We start from the raw sequence: 18,085 nt of genomic DNA, 5'->3' as shown, positions 1-18,085 counted from the left end.
TTATTTCAGAGAAATTCCTATTTTAAAGAAGTGGCCGTCCCGGAAAAAAATGTCGCCTGTCAATGACGCAATATCCGCGCTATCCTCGGTTTCCGTTCGTACTGCCATAGCCATGACGTAACCATGGCGACAGACGTGGACAACTGCGTAGTGCGTAACGTTTAGCGGCACGCAGTTCTTGTTTCTTTCAAACATAGACCATGGCAAGCAGACTTTGGGACAAACAAGGAGAACTAAAATGAGGATTAATATCAGCGTGGCGTTTTTGAGATGCCGAGAGCTCCACGTCCGCGACTAACTTGGACTTGACAGAGCTTCACGAGTCACGACTTGACAGCTTTATTAGACAGGTGAACAAATGTACATAAGACACATCAATGTTATATAACGTTAGCTCAACATGATGAAATGTTAGAATATGGTCAGTATGTTATTCTAATGTTGATCTAGCTCACTGCTAGTTTTCGTATAGCGAACGAACTAACACGTAGTATAACATTATAACTTTCAACACACATTTAAATGCCGTTTAGTGTGATAGTGTAACGTTACACCAAGTGAAGCAGCGCTGCGTTACCTCACACGTTTAATTCGTCTAATAAACTGACCTGTGTGAGTAATCCAGCACTTGCGGGGTAGTTCGGTAGAATTAAATGTCCTTATTTCTTTATATCCGCGGGACTCGCATGTGATATCTGTCTCTTTAGCAATCGCGACCTGCTTCATACCACTGTAATGTTAAAAAACATGAATGTTTGCACTCATCCATTAAACATTATTAGATCCATCAGCTTGACAGCAAGTCCCATCATTCAGCTCATCACTGCGTCATCAACCTACGCCTTTGTTACTGTTGGAAACTGAACCCTCTTGTGGCGAAAAAAACCTACATATTGTGCCTTTAAGACATAAGTTTGGCTTAGGGAGGAAGGAAAGGAAAGTGCGCTGGACGGAAAGCGGTAGCCGCACAATAATCGCTTTACCTCGGTTATCTTGTTTTCATAATCGCTGGAAGCCGAAATCGAAATGCGATGAATCACACAGCCCTAGTTTCCACAATTAATATTAAGCTACACCCCTGTTTTGAGTTTCTTGAGCTGCATATTAGAATGATTTCTGAAGAATCATGTGCCAATTTTTGGTACCAGGGCAAAAAGTATTAAAAGAAGTACTTTAGTCACACTTTGCAGTGTGCTTAGCATGAAAAACTAGACTTGTAAATTGATTGCACAACAAATTTCTTATTTACATTGTGTTTGCTTTTTTTACATTCACTTTGTTGGTTATAATAAATGGATATGCGAGTGTGCGGCTGGCATTGAACGAACAAAACCGTGTGTGTGTGTTTTTTAGCTAATTCTTTCTAACTTACCGACTGGCAACTCTAATAGGCCTTTGCATTCATGCACTCAACAGATATGATTGTGATTGGCTGCAATGCTCAACGCTTTTAAACACACACTGTAAATAGAAACCTTTGATGCCGAGAGAGAGTTCAAACTAACACAAAAGTGAGCGTTTGAAAGCAGCATCTGTCAGTGGGTACAGAATATATCCGGTAGAAATGCTGGTACCGTCAACATGTTTTTGCACCGTCTTTCGGTTCTTTAATTGTGATTATTTGAGGTTTAAATATTGACTTTGAAGATTGCTTTGTTTCTATTGTTTGAATTGTAATATACACTGGTCTCTCTTACATAAATGTTGTTCTCTCACTGCAAATGCTGGTAGTTTTTCATTTGTTGAAATGTTGGTAGTTAGTCATTTAAACCCTGCTCTCTCTCTCTCTCTCTCTGTTTGTCCTCAGCCAGATGATGTGGAGGAAAAGGTCAGAGAGATCATTCCTGCTGGTTTCTGCTGTAACACAGATGACTTCATCTCTCTCTTGGAGAAAGAGGCCAACTTCAGACCCTTTGGCAGCCTGCAACACACCTACAAAGTTCACAATGTGGAGGCAGGAGAGGATTTTACCTACCATATACACAAGGTACAGAGGTGCACTGCTTTGACCGCTGGCAACGTCATTCAGCGTTCAAACTGGAATATGATAGAGTTTGATCATGAATAGTGAAATGTGTTACGCTATGATTTTATAGTTATTTTTTTCTGGCTCGATTACACTCGAATGAAGGATTATTGTTGTGTTTGTAATTGTATTACTGCCTAGTCTAGTGACGCACCGAAATAAAAATTCTGGACCGAAACCAAAAATTCAGGGTGCACTTGGCTTAAAACCGAAAATATATATTTTATATTTTTTAAACTTATTTGAAAGTATACTTTTTGTATTATTATATAAATATTAGACTTTTTAAAAATTAATTTGATGATTTTTACCAAAACACTGACATTAAAATCGGAAAACGAAAGTTTATTTAATAATCAATTACTTAATCTAATTTATTTATTAATCGACACTCAAAAAAAGTTGTGCAAACATTTTAATTACAAATAAGGCTTTTTTATATCAACTTTTAATTATAGAATTATGTTTCTACTCCAATTTGTTGGTGAAATATAGACGTTTAAACGATGGCTGGAATAATTTTTTTTCAAGATAGATTTATTTAAACATTAAATAATGAAGACATCACTAATATAATGTAAATGTAAGTAAAAATATAATGAATATATAAAACAGTGCATATAATTAGCAAAATTCCGCTCAAGTTATTTATTTCTAGCTAACTAATGAGTTACTGGACATTGAATAGCTTTCCTGAGGTAAATGTAACGTTACGGGACATATTGTTTACAAGCTGTTTTATTGACGTCTTTCCACAGTTTAAACACTGAGAGATTACATGAGGCATTATATATTTCAGTAAGTCGTTCTATATCCTGCAACATACCTCCTGATGTTCATTCATGTTTATTTAGTGTTTTAAAGAAGATGATCGATTCATGTGGACTTGATCTGTGCTGCTGCTTTAACTGCTGCGGCTACAGCGAGTGATCTGTCACAGTATTACAGAGCGACAAAACGTTATTTTAATATATATATATGGCTAAAGGATCGATCTTGAGATTTAAGAATTCATATCAGTATTGATTAAAATCAAGAAAACAGTTTCGTCAACCCAGTCCACACAGCTGACACGTTTAAAGTTGTAGTTTATCGACGTTGTATGCGCAAATTAGACGCTGAACAGTTCAAATACCTCATCGGAGGAGCGCTAATTAAGTGTCAGTAGCTATTAGCTATAAGTCGATAAAATTATACGTTTTCATGGACACCTTTTGTTTCATGTACTACATTCGGATTAAATTCATTCCGATCGATGAATCCAAACATAGTGTTTACATGAACGATTAATAAAGTGATCGGGTTGATGTTTATGTCACAAGTTTCGAATCGGAATTGAATTTTGTGACATGAACACACTGCACGAATATACCGAGTTCCCCGTGGTGTGCGCAAACTATTCTCCTACATTGCTTCTTTCCTTAGTTTTAAAGAGCAAACTCCATATTTATCTATGAGGAAATTTTTCGAATGACGGGACACTCATTTATGACACTTCAATCAACAACAGCTCGTTCCACGCATCATACATCTTTACGCCATTTCGACGTCATTACAATCCGAAGGAAATTTTAATCGGATTTGGCCAATTCATTCTGATTAACATGGTTAGATATGACTTTTTTATTTCGACTGCTACTAGTCAGATTACAGTCTGATTATTAGGGTGTTAACGCAACTACTGTTTCAGTCGATGCTTTCGGCACATTTCAAAACTATTTCGGGTTGAAGCCGAACATTTTTGGTTGCCAAATTTCGGTGCATCCATGTTTTCTTTGGTTTGCTGCTAATGCTTTAAATAATTTATAAATCATCTTGCTGCACATAAACTGATTTTTTGATGTGCCATATTATGCAAAAATGTTTTTCAAACGTGCAAAAATGTTGACTTTCCCACTGCCCATTTCAAGGAATGATGAACTTTTAATTAAATTCTAGCACAATTCCTTGTGAACACTTTACAATAAGGTTTCATTAGTTAACTACTTTAGTTAGCATGGTTAACATGAACTAAGAATTAACAATACTTCTACAGCATTTATTAATCTTGGTTAATGTTAATTTCACGGTTTACATTATTAACATCAAATGTTGTATTTGTTAACATAGTTCATGTTAGTTCACAGTGCATTGACTAATCAATGAACAGCTGGATTTGTATTAGCTACCATTAACAAAGATTATTAAATACTGTAACAAATATATTGCTCATTGTTAGTTCGTGTTAGTTGGTAATAAATAAGACCTAAATGTAAAGTTTTCCCGTTTCCTCTGCTCTTCGTGACTCTAGGTGGATATCTCATGTCCAGGGTTCAGAGAGTACCACGAGCGCCTGCAGACGTTTCTCATGTGGTTCATTGAGACGGCCAGTTTCATCGATGTGGACGATGACCGCTGGGATTTCTTCCTAGTGTGAGTGTCTAAGATTCATTCTTCATGGTGTATCAGCATTAAAGTATAATCCCTCATTCCTCAGTTTGAAAATATTGCTTTTACTGTAATGATCTTCAGTCTAACAGTGTTTACATCCGCTCACTAAAATGATGTTGGTAACTCACAATCAGCTGTGACGTTCCTAGATCTGTAGAACTGTAATCCCACCACCAACAGGATGATTTTTAGACTATATGGGTCATATAACATGCATTTGTGTAAAGTATCATTTATATAAAAACAAATATATAGTATAACCACCCGGTAATAAAACAAACTTCGCATTTCTGTTTTGAATGCCCTATAGACTTCTGTTGTATAACCATTACGGTAAGTGCAGTTTTTGTTTGTTTTTACAATCAACAAATCTCTAAATTATGTCACAAATACTGACATTAGGATTTAAAGGTATAGTTCACCCAAAAAGAAAAGTCTGTCATCATTTACTCTCTACCCATTTACTATGTCGACTTGCATAATAGAAGATAATTTTCTTCTCGCGTCGCCTCTTCCTCCTACTACTGTTAATCCTACAAAATAATGTGAATAACCACTGTACATATATTTATATTCTTGGGTGTTTTTGCTTCACGCTTACCTATATAACCTTTTTGTGCTGAATAAATGTATCCGCTTATTGCACGGTATCCCCATGGACTTGTACAGCAAACCACTCATATTTATTTCTTTTTTTAATGTAAATTTTAACTGTTTTACCCCTGTACCCCTAGACTGTCTCGGGGGGGTCGTTACAAGAAGTCAGAGGTAACCTAAATAATTTGGGTAAAGAACAGATTTAAGTTTGTCGGCAAAAACTTAGCGTTGATAACTTCGGCAGGCAAAAAATCCAAATCAAGTGCTCTCACATAGTCGGCGAGTGCCGATACGAATGTAGTGTCAATTAATAGTGAACAGTAACTTTCTAAACCCTAATTTCCTGAGTCTTTCTCACACGCGCACTTGTCTAACCCGTCCCAGTTACGTCTCTCCTGCCTTTGTGGGGCCCGTGGGGCCAATTATCAGACTGCTTTAATTATATTTTCTCCTGCATTGAAGCAAATTGTTGATCTGGCAAGAGTTTCCTTTGTGTTGTTTGTCTGGTTTCTTTGCTCTTGTGTTTCTTTCTTTCTTGAGTCAGACCAAGAGGCTGAATTGAATGTTGTTGTCTTTTGAAACGCTGAATGAAGTCTCCAGCGGTAGTGAAGGGGACTCTGCCTGTGTTTTCTTTGCTTTGGCACCTATTAAAACAGACAATGGGCAAATGGACTGGAGTGATGTGAAGAGGCTAGATGCCTGCCTCTCTGCTCAAAGTTGCAGTGCAGCAATTAAGTGTATAATGCATTCAGTGTCTCCAGCAGGTGCAGCGACGGGCCACTGGCCCTCACGGTCGGGTCGGGACGGGACGGGGGCTCCTGTGCATGGGAGCGTGCCTACGATTGACCTGCCTGCCTTTGTCATCTCTCTCTATCTCTCTGTCTTTCTTGCAGATTCGAGAAGTACAATAAGGATGGAGAGACCCTTTACGCGACTGTTGGCTACATGACAGTGTATAATTACTACGTATACCCAGACAAAACCAGACCACGTGTCAGGTAATTACTGAGGAAGCACGTGCCCACTATCTGCTTCATTCTGTGAAAAAAAAGGAAAGGAAAATTACACTTCTTTCTCTCTCCCTTGTCCCTAAAACTCCCAAATTACCATCTTGCGTCTCTTGTGTGCCAGCCCCTCACCGGGTATTATAAGACCAACCAATTCAGCATCACCCACCCAAAAGCTCGTTCTGAAAACGAGTCTAATGTATTGATTGGCAAGACGTGCTAACGTTTCATTACGTCGGCCACTGATGAATGAACAGAGATAACCTTTGGGAGACTGATGATATCATTGCTTACTGTATTTGAGAACACTTTCAGCAGCTAAATTGAGGCAGTCTTTATCAGTAATTCGCGACCCAAAATGAGTTCTGATAGGATCAACCATACAAAATGCAAATGATAAATCGCTGCTAACCATATAGTCCTGCATAGAAAGCGAATAGTCGAAATAATAGGCTTTTGAAAGGCTGGAGAAAATGCTTCCTGTTTCTTTTGATGTTGATTTCACAGGTCATGTGTACCATCACTCTTTCCCTTGGTAATATTTAGCTCTGTTATCATATCCAGTGTTTCCCCTAGGATTTTGTTTCCGGGGGGGGGGGGGGACTGGTAGTGTTGCGGAGCGGGCGTGTTACGGATACGTGGTGTATTTATTTTATTTTTTTATTAATTGAAATCATGTATTATGAATCATTAAACTTATATAACTTTTTTTTTTTATATATATATATATGAAAAAAAAACATTCACTCTAATTCTGTGTTGTGTTTTTTCTGGTAATAAAATGAAGACATAAAACACAAATTGTATCATTTATCATCAATTTTAATCATATGAAATTAAATAAACTTTAGTTTTTGTCAAATAACTTGCTGCACAATGAGCTTTAGCCTACTGTTAAAATTAAAACATGGATTATTCCTTAAAAATTTCAGTTTTGATGATAATTTATTTGGATTAGTGTTAGGTGTATTATTACATTGGGACATATCTAAATTCTTAATGTACAACAGTAATATATTTCTGTCAATTTAAAACCGAACTTTTATTTTGACGGGTTGCCGTGAAGACCTTTTGAGTTTCTGTGTGTTTGTCATGATGATAGTTTTCTCAAATGAAGCGGTTTAAATGATCACGAAGTGACTTTCAGAGTGGATCTAGAGCCCTAAGAGGAAGTTCATGCGTTTGTGTCTTCATATAGGCCAAAAAACAGCGCAAGCGTCACACCGTGCTTCAGTGTGTGTGTGTGTGTGTGGTAAATGAAACTGCGCGTCGGCGGCACCACTCATTCACACAGAACATGCAGGATTCGTATTTAAATAGTCTTTGTGTTTTAATATTCAACACACACTAGTCTACATCGCGATTTGATTTCAAGTGTACTGAACTGCTTTCTATTTTTTTCCTCAAATTTACAAATTCCGTGAAATTCCATGTTATACACTAAATTCCTTTTTTATGACTGGATTTCGTCAGCATTTTAGGGGGGCGGGGGGTCGTTTTGGGGGGGGGGGCGGGCCGCCCCCCCCAAAACAATGGTAGGGGAAACACTGATATCACACTTCAGCTGTTGGTTTTCATTGCATATTAATTAGGGTTGTGTACCGAAAACCCACCGGTATGTCACTTTAATGCCGCGTTCCAGGCAACCTGTAAACCCGTGTTTTTTCCAACCTTATACCCGTGAAAGTGCACTGGAACGGCAGTCAAACCCGTGAACTTCCCACCCGTGAACTTGTACTAGATCGATGTACTCCCAGTTACGAGTTCTGACGTCACATAGCCCGCAAAACCATACAAAACAACAATGGCAGCCCCTACGGATGCAGTGTTTCTGCAGGCCGGTACACAGTGAGAATACACTTTAGGACAATATAACGTTGCAGTCAAATTAATAATAATATAATAATAATGATAATAATACACACAAGATGATGTATTACAATGTTATGTGTCTGAAACAATAAGTATGTATATACACACACGATTATGTATTACAATGTTATGTGTCTGAAAAAATAAGTATGTATATTGCGCTCAGGTAGTTTGGCGTGACTGGCCTGGAATGCTACAAAGTCGTGAGTCGTGGTTTGAAGTCGTGATTTACGTGCTCAAAAACCTGCCTGGAACGCAGCATAATGCCTGAGATGTGGAGGTGGTGGCAAGGGACTATATTTGATTGAGTCATTAAACCGTTCATTCAACTAACACGTTCAAAAACGCAGATTCATTCAAAGATACATGTAATGAAACAAGGTGTTAAATTATTTGACCTTTTAGCGGCACTTTACAAGGCTCGGCTGACCAGCAATGCGTCGCATGGGTAACGCTGAAGCTGATGCTTCACTTCATAAGGATCATTGGCATTGATTTAATGCATTGAGAAGCGCTGGTGGAAATGGGAAATACCCTTAAACGTTAAAAGGATGTTACGACAAAGATTTCGCTTTCCTTGGGCATGGGCCACGTGGCAAACTTACTTATTTTTGTTGATGAATATATAACTTGACCTTAAGACGCAGGTGATCGCATGTTCTCTCTCTTTCTATCTCTCTCTCTATCTCTCTCTCTCTCTCTTCTCTCTCTCTCTCTCTCTCTCTCTCTCTCTCTCTCTCTCTCTCTCTCTCTCTCTCTCTTCTCCTCTCTCCCTCTCTCCTCTTCTCTCTCTCTCTCTCTCTCTCTCTCTCTCTCTCTCTCTCTCTCTCTCTCTCTCTCTCTCTCTCTCTCTCTGTCTGTGTGCAAATACGCAGAGCCTCTGAACAAATCGCAATGATAAACACAGTAGGGCTGGGCGATATGGCCAAATAATCATATCTCGGTATTTTTTGGTTAAATGGCGATATATCTCAGTACTTTCTATGTTTTTCTATTTGGATAAAGAAAATCTGAATTTATTTAAAAAATAATGTTATTTCAGATCCTGCCCAATGGCTTCCTACAAACAATGTTGATATTGAAGGATATGGAAACAAATATAGTGAATGTAATGTAGGCTATGTGCAAAAAGGTGGTTAAAATCACATTACAGTGAAACATTACAATCTAAACATAACCGCATCTGACAGGGCAAAGCTGCTTTAAACTTGTTAACTATATCTTACCAATTATTTTGAAGCCCTTAATATAAGCTTGTCATCTTTAGGACAAATTGTACTATGTACTTTCACTTCTGGAGGCTCACACTGCGTCCTCCGCTATTTTTCAGATATGCTCGTATCAAACTACTGTATCGAAACGGTATTGGCCTCAATTCCATATCGTTTTAAAAGAATATCGATATATCGTAAAAACTCAATATACCGCCCAACCCCAAAAACACAGTCATGTTATCATTATTAACTTATTTAACATTCCATACACACAATGTAAAAGAAGGGCATAGGCTTATGGAAAAAAAGAAAAAACGTGAATATCGTGGTTGCTCTCGTTCCTGTTAGTAGTACTCTAACTGTTATTTATTGTTAAATTATTGTAGTTGGGTTAGGTGGTTTAGGTTTTATTGTGTATATTTGTTATGTAAATTATTTGTTTTGTATTTATTTAAGTATACTTATAACAAGCAAAATAAAAGTAAAAAAAATACATAAAAAAAAACCCACACACATTAAAGAACGCCTTTTTAAGTATCAGTTCAGGCACCGTTTAGGCACCAATACAGTTTTAAAAGTATGGTTTTCACCGGTATGGTGAAAAAATAACCCAAGCGATACCCAACCCTAAAAATAAAACATCTCATGGTTTTCTTAGGACATTTGTGATACAAAAAAAAAAAAAAAAGTGGTATTTTGGTACCTTTAAAGAGAATTTTTTGGTGTGGATCAACAATTTAGTTTCTGTGTTGTGTCAGTAACTTGATGCTGTTGAATGTAAAGTGATGGTCCTGAAGCAAAAGCTCTGTCCTATAATGTCAGTTTCAGTAGATTCTGTAAGTCAGTGGTGTAGTGTGTGTCTGAAGGGTGCTAGAGTTGTAACGGGGGTCTGTGTTTGCAGAACAGTTGCTCAAGGCTCAAGAGCTCTAACCTTAAATTGGTATTGTGCCTAATCATCGTGCAGCATCACTGAAGCTGTGTGTCTGTGTGTGTGTGTGTGTGTAGCCAGATGCTGATCTTACCACCGTTCCAGGAGAAGGCCACGGGGCTCAGCTCTTAGAGACTGTCCACCGATACTACTGCACGCTTGCTAAAGTACAGGACAATCACAGGTATGAGCGCACACCGAGGCCTAGATTAAACATTACTAATGAAATGATCGCTATTATTTCTTCTCATACTTAAGGCCACATACACACGGTAAAGATTCAGGAGTGCCAACCGCATTTAAATGCGGGAGTGAATCCCCTACATTATAATTTCGTGCAATATACAGAACACGACTCACTCCCGAAATTGTGGTGATTGTCACGTAATAAAAGGTATCTTTTTTCCTTGTTAATCAGAGTTATTGTCCTAACCAGCCGTGATGACGATATACACAACGGGTCTATTTTAGAAACGGTTTCTATTTCTGCGACGTTGCAGCTTGAAGAACAACAAACAAAGTATGACAATGATAATCTCTGGTGCTGTTTATGTGCTTTATTTGATGTTAAACGCATCTGATGTGAGTTTTAATATAGTTTACATGATTTATAGCCATACTGAAAGTGACAATGGATAATTCATCTCAGATCTTGAAAATAAAACTGAAAAGTGTCCATTTCGTTACAAATGCAGTGCGTTTGCAGAGAGACTCCGCCCACGCGCTCTTCTGATTGGCTGTTATTTTTGATTGATTTTGGACGGATATATTGCTTGTCGCTGGAATCTTATCACATCGCGTCTGGTTAGGAGGACACAATGTGGTTTTTCTTATCCACTATTTTTCATGAGTTAATTTGAAAAGCCGAATTGACAACCAAATTTAGCTGCAGTGTGCATTTGAACAAAAGACTTATGCTAAGTATTATCTTTTAGATAGTAACTTGTCCCACATAATGCTAACCTGGCTGGAAGACGATACAATGTGACAGAAAATGTGAGTGGTGCAAACAGTATAGCATAACTGTATCGTATAGATTTATAATATCAGCCATCATATCAGTTTTTGGCCCTACCATAATAACTTAAGTATCATTTTATATATATATACACACACATTACATTACGTCTCACTAAACCATTGCTGGCCATTGTAGTAGTATAAATATATTGTTTTATATAGCTATGATAGGTTCATTTATTTCCAATCCACTCTACAGCCTCTTTATTCACAAATAATAATAAAAAAATCTTCTCAAATCTATATTTCTTTTATAAAAGTTTATACGTTTTTATTACAGTAATTATAACATTTCCTTACATTTGGATGGTACCTGAAGTCTTAGTAAAGACATTCAACAATTGGGTTTATTGGCTGAAAGAAAAATGAAACCGATATTACATCCATAAAAGTAGTATCCACAATTATAAGAGAAAGAAAAAAGGGACATAAAAGACATAAATTGTAGTAATAATATAGTATGTTGCAAGGCAATGTCAGCCAACACAGTATTACAGCTCAAATCTATATTTCATGTATATTGATTTATTATTATTACGTGGGATAATATAAAGTCAGTCTCCATTTTGAGTCCGGGTTCTCATCACACTTTTGGGTTTATTTTGCAATAATGAACAGCTGACATGAGAAACCCATATTGGCTGACCAACTTTTACATGCATTAATGCAGTCAATAATGGCAGCCATGCAAGTCGATTATAATTTGTCATGTTGTTTTCTTCATTTTGATCTTGAAAATCCTTTGCAAATGGCTTTATCTAATTAAAAAAGTGAATGTAAAGCCTAGTACCATTAGAGCATGCGTTCAGAAAGCGTGTATGATCACACAGCCATTCTAATGATATTCTGTGTGTTTGAATGGGAGCGAGGGCAACGTGTTGTGAATGTCCTTTCATAAGGCAGTTGTTGCCGCTCTGCCTTCAGTTTTGGGGAGGTGAAGGGATGTGATGTTAATTGCCGGCAGTTTGCTGCTGAAATGTGCTGGCCACATGCTGCCACTCACTCACCCCCTCAACAAAGACACAATGAGAGAGAGAGAGAGAGAGAGAGAGAGAGAGAGGGGGAGGAGAGAGGGGGAGAGAGGGAGAGAGAGAGAGAGAGAGAGAGAGAGAGAGAGAGAGAGAGAGAGAGAGAGAGAGAGAGAGAGAGAGAGGAGAGAGAGAGAGAGAGAGAGAGAGAGAGAGAGAGAGAGAGAGAGAGAGAGAGAGAGAGAGAGAGAGAGAGAGAGAGAGAGAGAGAGAGAGAGAGTCTACCAGATCTCTACCCAACTCACACTATTTTACCATGTTTGTTCATTTCTCTCTCTATTTAGAGAGAGGACCAGGTAACAAGGGCTGTGTAGGTATAGCATTATATAAAATATAGAAATAGTTGCTTTGAAATTAGATTTTTTTCCATAAAGTGTGTATTTCAAGAAGTAAAATATAGTCAAAATGTAGTTAATAATAATCTAGATTCCTTAGTCTACATTAATAGTTAATTAAATAAACTAGAATCTTTTTTCTACACTGTATTTGCGCTAAATGAAGACGCTAATATAACAAGTACATACTGTACACAATGATGAACAGCAATATTTACCTTAATATATATTTTTACTAAAACATTTTATTCCCATAAAAGCCCTTTTGGACACTTCCATTCAAGTTTTTTTTTTTTTTTATGATGCACCACAAATCAAAATTTATCAGCAATTTGAATCAATTCATTGAAAGTCAACTGATTCAATGAAATTAGTCAAACTTGACAAACTTTAAGTTTAATATAAGACATTTTTTATGCGAAAAATGCATTTTATGCCCCCGTATTTGCGAGGCAGTGAAAGGAACTGCGGTTTGTATTAAGTACATTAAAATCATGATATTACCTTGTTCCTGATTTTTTTATTATTGCCAGCATCTGCTATATATCGTAAACATTCAATGTATTGCCCAGTCCTAATCTACATTGTATTACTGTATTTTGTCTCCCATCTCTTTTTTTATTTAGTAAAAGTCTCTGTTCCCCCTGATTACCAGAGTAAACATGCATTTATCTTAATTTTCTCCAATGATGTATTCAGCATGTAATGAGTGTTTTCGTGAAGGTTGAGCTGTGTTTGTCTGGCGTCTGTATCTTAATTCTGTATTTTACCAAATGAAAACGTTCAAGACCCGTGGGCTGACGTTTCACAACTGTCTTCTCTGCAGCGGAAGATCCTTCTGAAAGTTATGTGAAGCTGAGAGACTTTGTGCTGGTGAAGCTGTGCTTGACTCTGTCGTCCTTCTCCAATGAGAAACTCTCTAAGGGCTTCAGTGAAGAAATGGCGTCTGAGGCCAGAGAAAAACTCAAGATCAACAAGGTAACATCCCTTGCAGGTTTATTTATTAATTTTGCCTTTTTATTGATATCGATAGTCCAGAAAAGACTTGAGAAGAGGTGGAAATAAGATTGTTATAGGATTGAAAAGTCACAAGATGGATTCAAACCTGCTTCACACGCACACGTTTCAATAGCACCTCCATTTTCAAACCTGATTAGATAGTTTGATTAGTTTCAATTAATAATTTTTTTAGTTTCAGTAAATCCAATTAGTGGTTTGCGATATCACTAAAATTGTTCTCAACAGTTCCTGTGTGGCATTTTATCTGCTTTAAAATGTTTTAGTAAAAATATATGTAAGTAGATACCACTGTTTATTACTATACATTTGTTAAATTGGTGTATATCAGATAAATTAAACTTTTTTACTTTATTTTATTTCTTGTATTTGGAATCCACTTGTCAGCAGTAGGTGTGTGGTTTAACCCCCCCACCCCCGCACACACACAATTCATAAAAAAAAAAAAAAAATTAAAGCAAACTTCAAGATACTGTATATTGTTTTAACAACATCACCAGCCCTTCCTTTAAAACTTTACTGGTGCTGTGTAGTGTAGCTAATAAGGCCAAGTAATTCTACAATTAATTCTACAAAGTGTTTGTGCATTTATATACTGAGATGATGGCTTTGTCCTGATGGGTTTTCAACTTGCAATGCCCCTAAAGGTAGGAGTGAACATCCGTTTTCTCCGAGGGCCATTAGCAGGTAGTGAGTGGGAGTGGGCCTAACACTGACCCCTGTGGGACTCCTCTCTCTCTCGCCACTCCGGCCACTCTTTAACTGCTCCAATTATGACCCAGCATCTCCTTTTATGCCCCACAATCCCCTCTGTTCGTGTTGTTTGTGAGTGATTATCTCAGGGTGGTGCCTGTGGCATGGCCAGGCAAAATGCGTGTCTCTCCATACTACCCTAGTGGGAACTGCGTGAGGTATGGTGGACCTCTCGGAGTCATAGTTACAGAAGGAGTCAGAGTAGCTCGGGAATCCCAGAGCAAGATGCTTTTAACCAGAGAAGTGGACACCATTAAAGATTCAGTCCATAATTGCTGGGACTGGTACATTTTGTACAATGTATTTAGAGTCTCTGCTCTTCACTGTTACAAAACTATTCATCAGTGACAGCTAGGATATGGACATTACATCTTATTGTAATGTGACATGCAATGGAAGCTTCCTTTACATGTTTAATTGATTAGAAACAAATAATCTGATCATCTATGGTCTTTGCCTTCATCAGTACACAAAAGACTAGCTAAACTTATGGAAGTTACCCACATAGCATGACTCTAGAATGATGGTTCTGTGCCTTTTTTCTAAAATGCATGACGCTCTTCCTTTTATTCAGGTTTTGTCTTTTGCCTTTGTGTATGTGGATAGCATCTGTGGCACACTGATAGTTTTTACACATTTCTTTTATAGCTGTGCTAGATCTTCTCTTGTGTCACATAAATCATCTCAAATTAAATCAGTATTTCAGGTCCATGTTTTATATATTTATTGGTGAAAACAATGTAGTCGGATGAATATTGCACAGTCAGTTGGTAATTATCAAAATAAACCTCTTAAGGGTGATGCACGACCCCTCAGCTTTGTGTCCTAATCACCCTATCTGTGTTTATTTTGCAATAATGATGGGCTGACTGAACTCTACCCACAGGAATTACACTGGTATGGCATAACTAAACTTTCAACTGTAATTGTATCGGTATGGCATAACTAAACTTTAAAAGTAGTTCCACATCTAAAGTATTATATTGACAGCAGGTACAGCTTAAATAAATCAATTTTACTAAAGAACTCATGTAAGAGCGTTAAAGAAAATGGCATATTCTGCTTTTAAATGCTCAGGACTTATTGCCACAGGTGCTGTCCCCAAACTTTAGAGTGAAAATAAGCTAGAATGTGTGTTAAAGGAGTAGTTCACTTTTAAAAAAACTTTTGCTGATAATTTACTCACCCCCATGTCATCCAAGTTGTCCATGTCTTTCTTTCTTCAGTCGAAAAGAAATTAAGGTTTTTGATGAAAACATTCCAGGATTTTTCTCCATATAATGCACTTTGCTGGGCACCAAACAGTCCAAGGTCCAAATGACAGTTTCAGTGCAAAGCAAACTGTTCAAAGGGCTTTAAACGATTCCAGACGATGAATAAGGGTCTTCATCAAAATGAACAAATCTTTTTTCGAGTCATTTGATTCATTTAACGACCGAAATGAACGAATTGACTCGGAAAAAGATTTGTTCATTTTGATGAACGAGTTCGAACAGGAGAGTCACACAGAACAGAGAAAGGCGAGCATTTGAGCTTATAAAACTTAAACGTTGTTATTTATTTTTTAAATGAGCGATCGTTTCGCATGATGAGACCCTTATTCATCGTCTGGTGTCATTTAAAACCCTTTGAACAATTTGCAGTTTGCACTGAAACTGTCTTTTGGACCTTGGACCGTTTGGCTACCATTGAAGTCCATTATATGGAGAAAAATCCTGGAAAGTTTTCATCAAAAACCTTAATTTCTTTTCGACTGAAGAAAGAAAGACATGGACATCTTGGATGACATGGGGGTGAGTAAATTATCAGCAAAAGTTTTTTTAAAAGTGAACTAATCCTTTAAATGAAACAAACCTTAACAATATGCCTTTTGTCTGTTCTCTAACCTTCAGAAACATGCACGGCGTGTTTATGAAATTCTGCGTCTCAGAAACACAGACATGAGCGATGAAGAGAAAGCCCGAGAATTTCGCTTGGAGGTGAAAAAACGACTCTTTGGACCATACAGAGTAAGTGTGTTTGTGTGTGTTTTATCTGCTCATGTCCGTCTGTGCTGATAGACTGCATTTAAGAAGCAGAACGACTGCAATCTGATTCGGTACACAGAGTACATTACCCATTAGGCGTAACTACAACAACCAACATGCAATGATTAGTCAGTCATAAAGTGCAGAGAAAGGAGCTTGGACTTCATGTACTGAAGGTGGGGCGCACGAAACAACAAAACAAGTGAAGTCTTGCCAAAACAAACCCCGACTGCCAAGATTGGCCCGCCTGTGTAACGTTCTCCAAACCACGCAGCTCCAACTACAACATGTGAAATGAAGCATTTCTTGACTTCAAAGAGAGCTGCACATTTCTAGCCCCGTTTATATCCGTGTGCTGTGTAAAAATGAACAGAAACAAAACTCTTTCAGTGCTGCTGTTCTGATATTCGGCAGTCTTTGTCTGGCGTAATTTATTCATTGAGTGGTGTGAATAGTTTCTGCCGTTTCCTGTGTGATCCTCTCACGCGGTGTTAAGAGCGAGAGGGACCCGAGGCCTCGGTCTGGGTTTGTTTGAGGGTATAATGGCTCACACCGGGCGGCAACCGCAGTCTCCACATCCACACCACGAGCTCCATTCACAACAAGTGTCATTATTACAGATTTGCATCTGATTTAAGCGGAGCCATTTAGCAGGGAGAATGCAGCACCCAGTCACCTGCACACGGTCTCTCTCTAATCCCATCTCTCTGCATGAAGACACGCGGATGCGGTGCGCGTCTCAGGATTGGAGCTGAGCATCTGTGCAATATCACTAGATTATTTTGACCCCAATAGTATGTTATAGTTATGATTTGGAGCATGTGATGCAGCATTTTAACGTCTTAAAGACCACCTGTGGTGAAAATCAAGTTGTCTATTTGGTGTTTTTAATATGCGTTAAGACAAACCATGTGCAAATTCATAAGTCAACACTATTGCTGAGTATTTTCTCTTTAAAACTGGAGTGAACCAAAAACACGGTTTGAAATCGCCCTTGTTCTCTACGTCACAAATATGTTGTAACCAATCACATCAACGTGTTAGGGAACAAGGGAGCTCGAGAGAAGACAGGTTATCCTGGTATATTTTTCTGTTGATATGAAAAATCAGGTACATTTACCAATATAGAGTGAGTTGTGTATATGATTTATATTATGATGAACTATATGCTTGTTTTCTCCACTGACGTTCTGAGATGTTCAAAGATGTTTCTGCGGATGCTGATTGTTAGAAGGCAGTGTTCTGGTTTGTGTAACATTAGCAACACATTATTAGCTGTTTGATAACATAGTCAAGCCAATTAATTATCGTTATGTGTCTGACGTATTATAGAGCGATACATAAAACGCATTACCATTCTGATACATCGACTTGTATACGACCCTGTATAATTCACTCTTCCTCTTCTTCAGAATCAGTTTCTGACTCAAACATATATGGCTGAATTAAACCAGTATTTACACTTGCCGTTGTGCCGCGTTTACTGCAGTAAAGTTTAGCGAGTTAAACTCTTGAGTGTGAATGAGTGGAGGCGGGGCTCATTTACATATTCATAGAACCGCGTATACTTAATGAGGCAAGGGTGTAGAGTTACATTCAAGCTATCTTAAGATTTTTTTCACAAACAAAAAAGGTTTAAATGCCATTTTGCTGATCAAAGTTGAGTTTTGAGGGATTAAATTGACCATAGGGGGACTTTACAACCTCTGTGCACTGATTATGGGAGAAAAAAATGTATGCATTATCAAATTGTCCAAAAATTTTAAAGAAATGCACAAACGTTTCAATGGTGGGGTTTACGTTTTATTTAGCAAGGATGCATTCAATCGAT

The 18,085-nt window shown here is 37.8% G+C and overlaps 1 protein-coding gene across 1 annotated transcript in view; it reads left to right on the top strand.

The window, feature by feature from the left end:
* The window catches only part of hat1 (histone acetyltransferase 1), a 30,396-nt gene that overhangs the window by 9,345 nt on the left and 2,966 nt on the right, over nucleotides 1–18,085 (top strand). The window contains 7 exon segments of the mRNA XM_056268988.1: nucleotides 1,808–1,987; nucleotides 4,317–4,438; nucleotides 5,947–6,051; nucleotides 10,152–10,174; nucleotides 10,177–10,251; nucleotides 13,278–13,435; nucleotides 16,120–16,236. Of these exon segments, the coding sequence (XP_056124963.1) occupies nucleotides 1,808–1,987; nucleotides 4,317–4,438; nucleotides 5,947–6,051; nucleotides 10,152–10,174; nucleotides 10,177–10,251; nucleotides 13,278–13,435; nucleotides 16,120–16,236 (780 nt within the window).

Source organism: Rhinichthys klamathensis, unplaced genomic scaffold (genome assembly GCF_029890125.1).
Source record: "Rhinichthys klamathensis goyatoka isolate OS25496 unplaced genomic scaffold, OSU_Roscu_1.1 h1tg000279l_1, whole genome shotgun sequence".
Taxonomy (NCBI): Eukaryota; Metazoa; Chordata; class Actinopteri; order Cypriniformes; family Leuciscidae; genus Rhinichthys; species Rhinichthys klamathensis.
The sequence above is the reverse complement of the archived record's forward strand: the minus strand, read 5'-3'. Positions and strand labels throughout refer to the sequence as shown.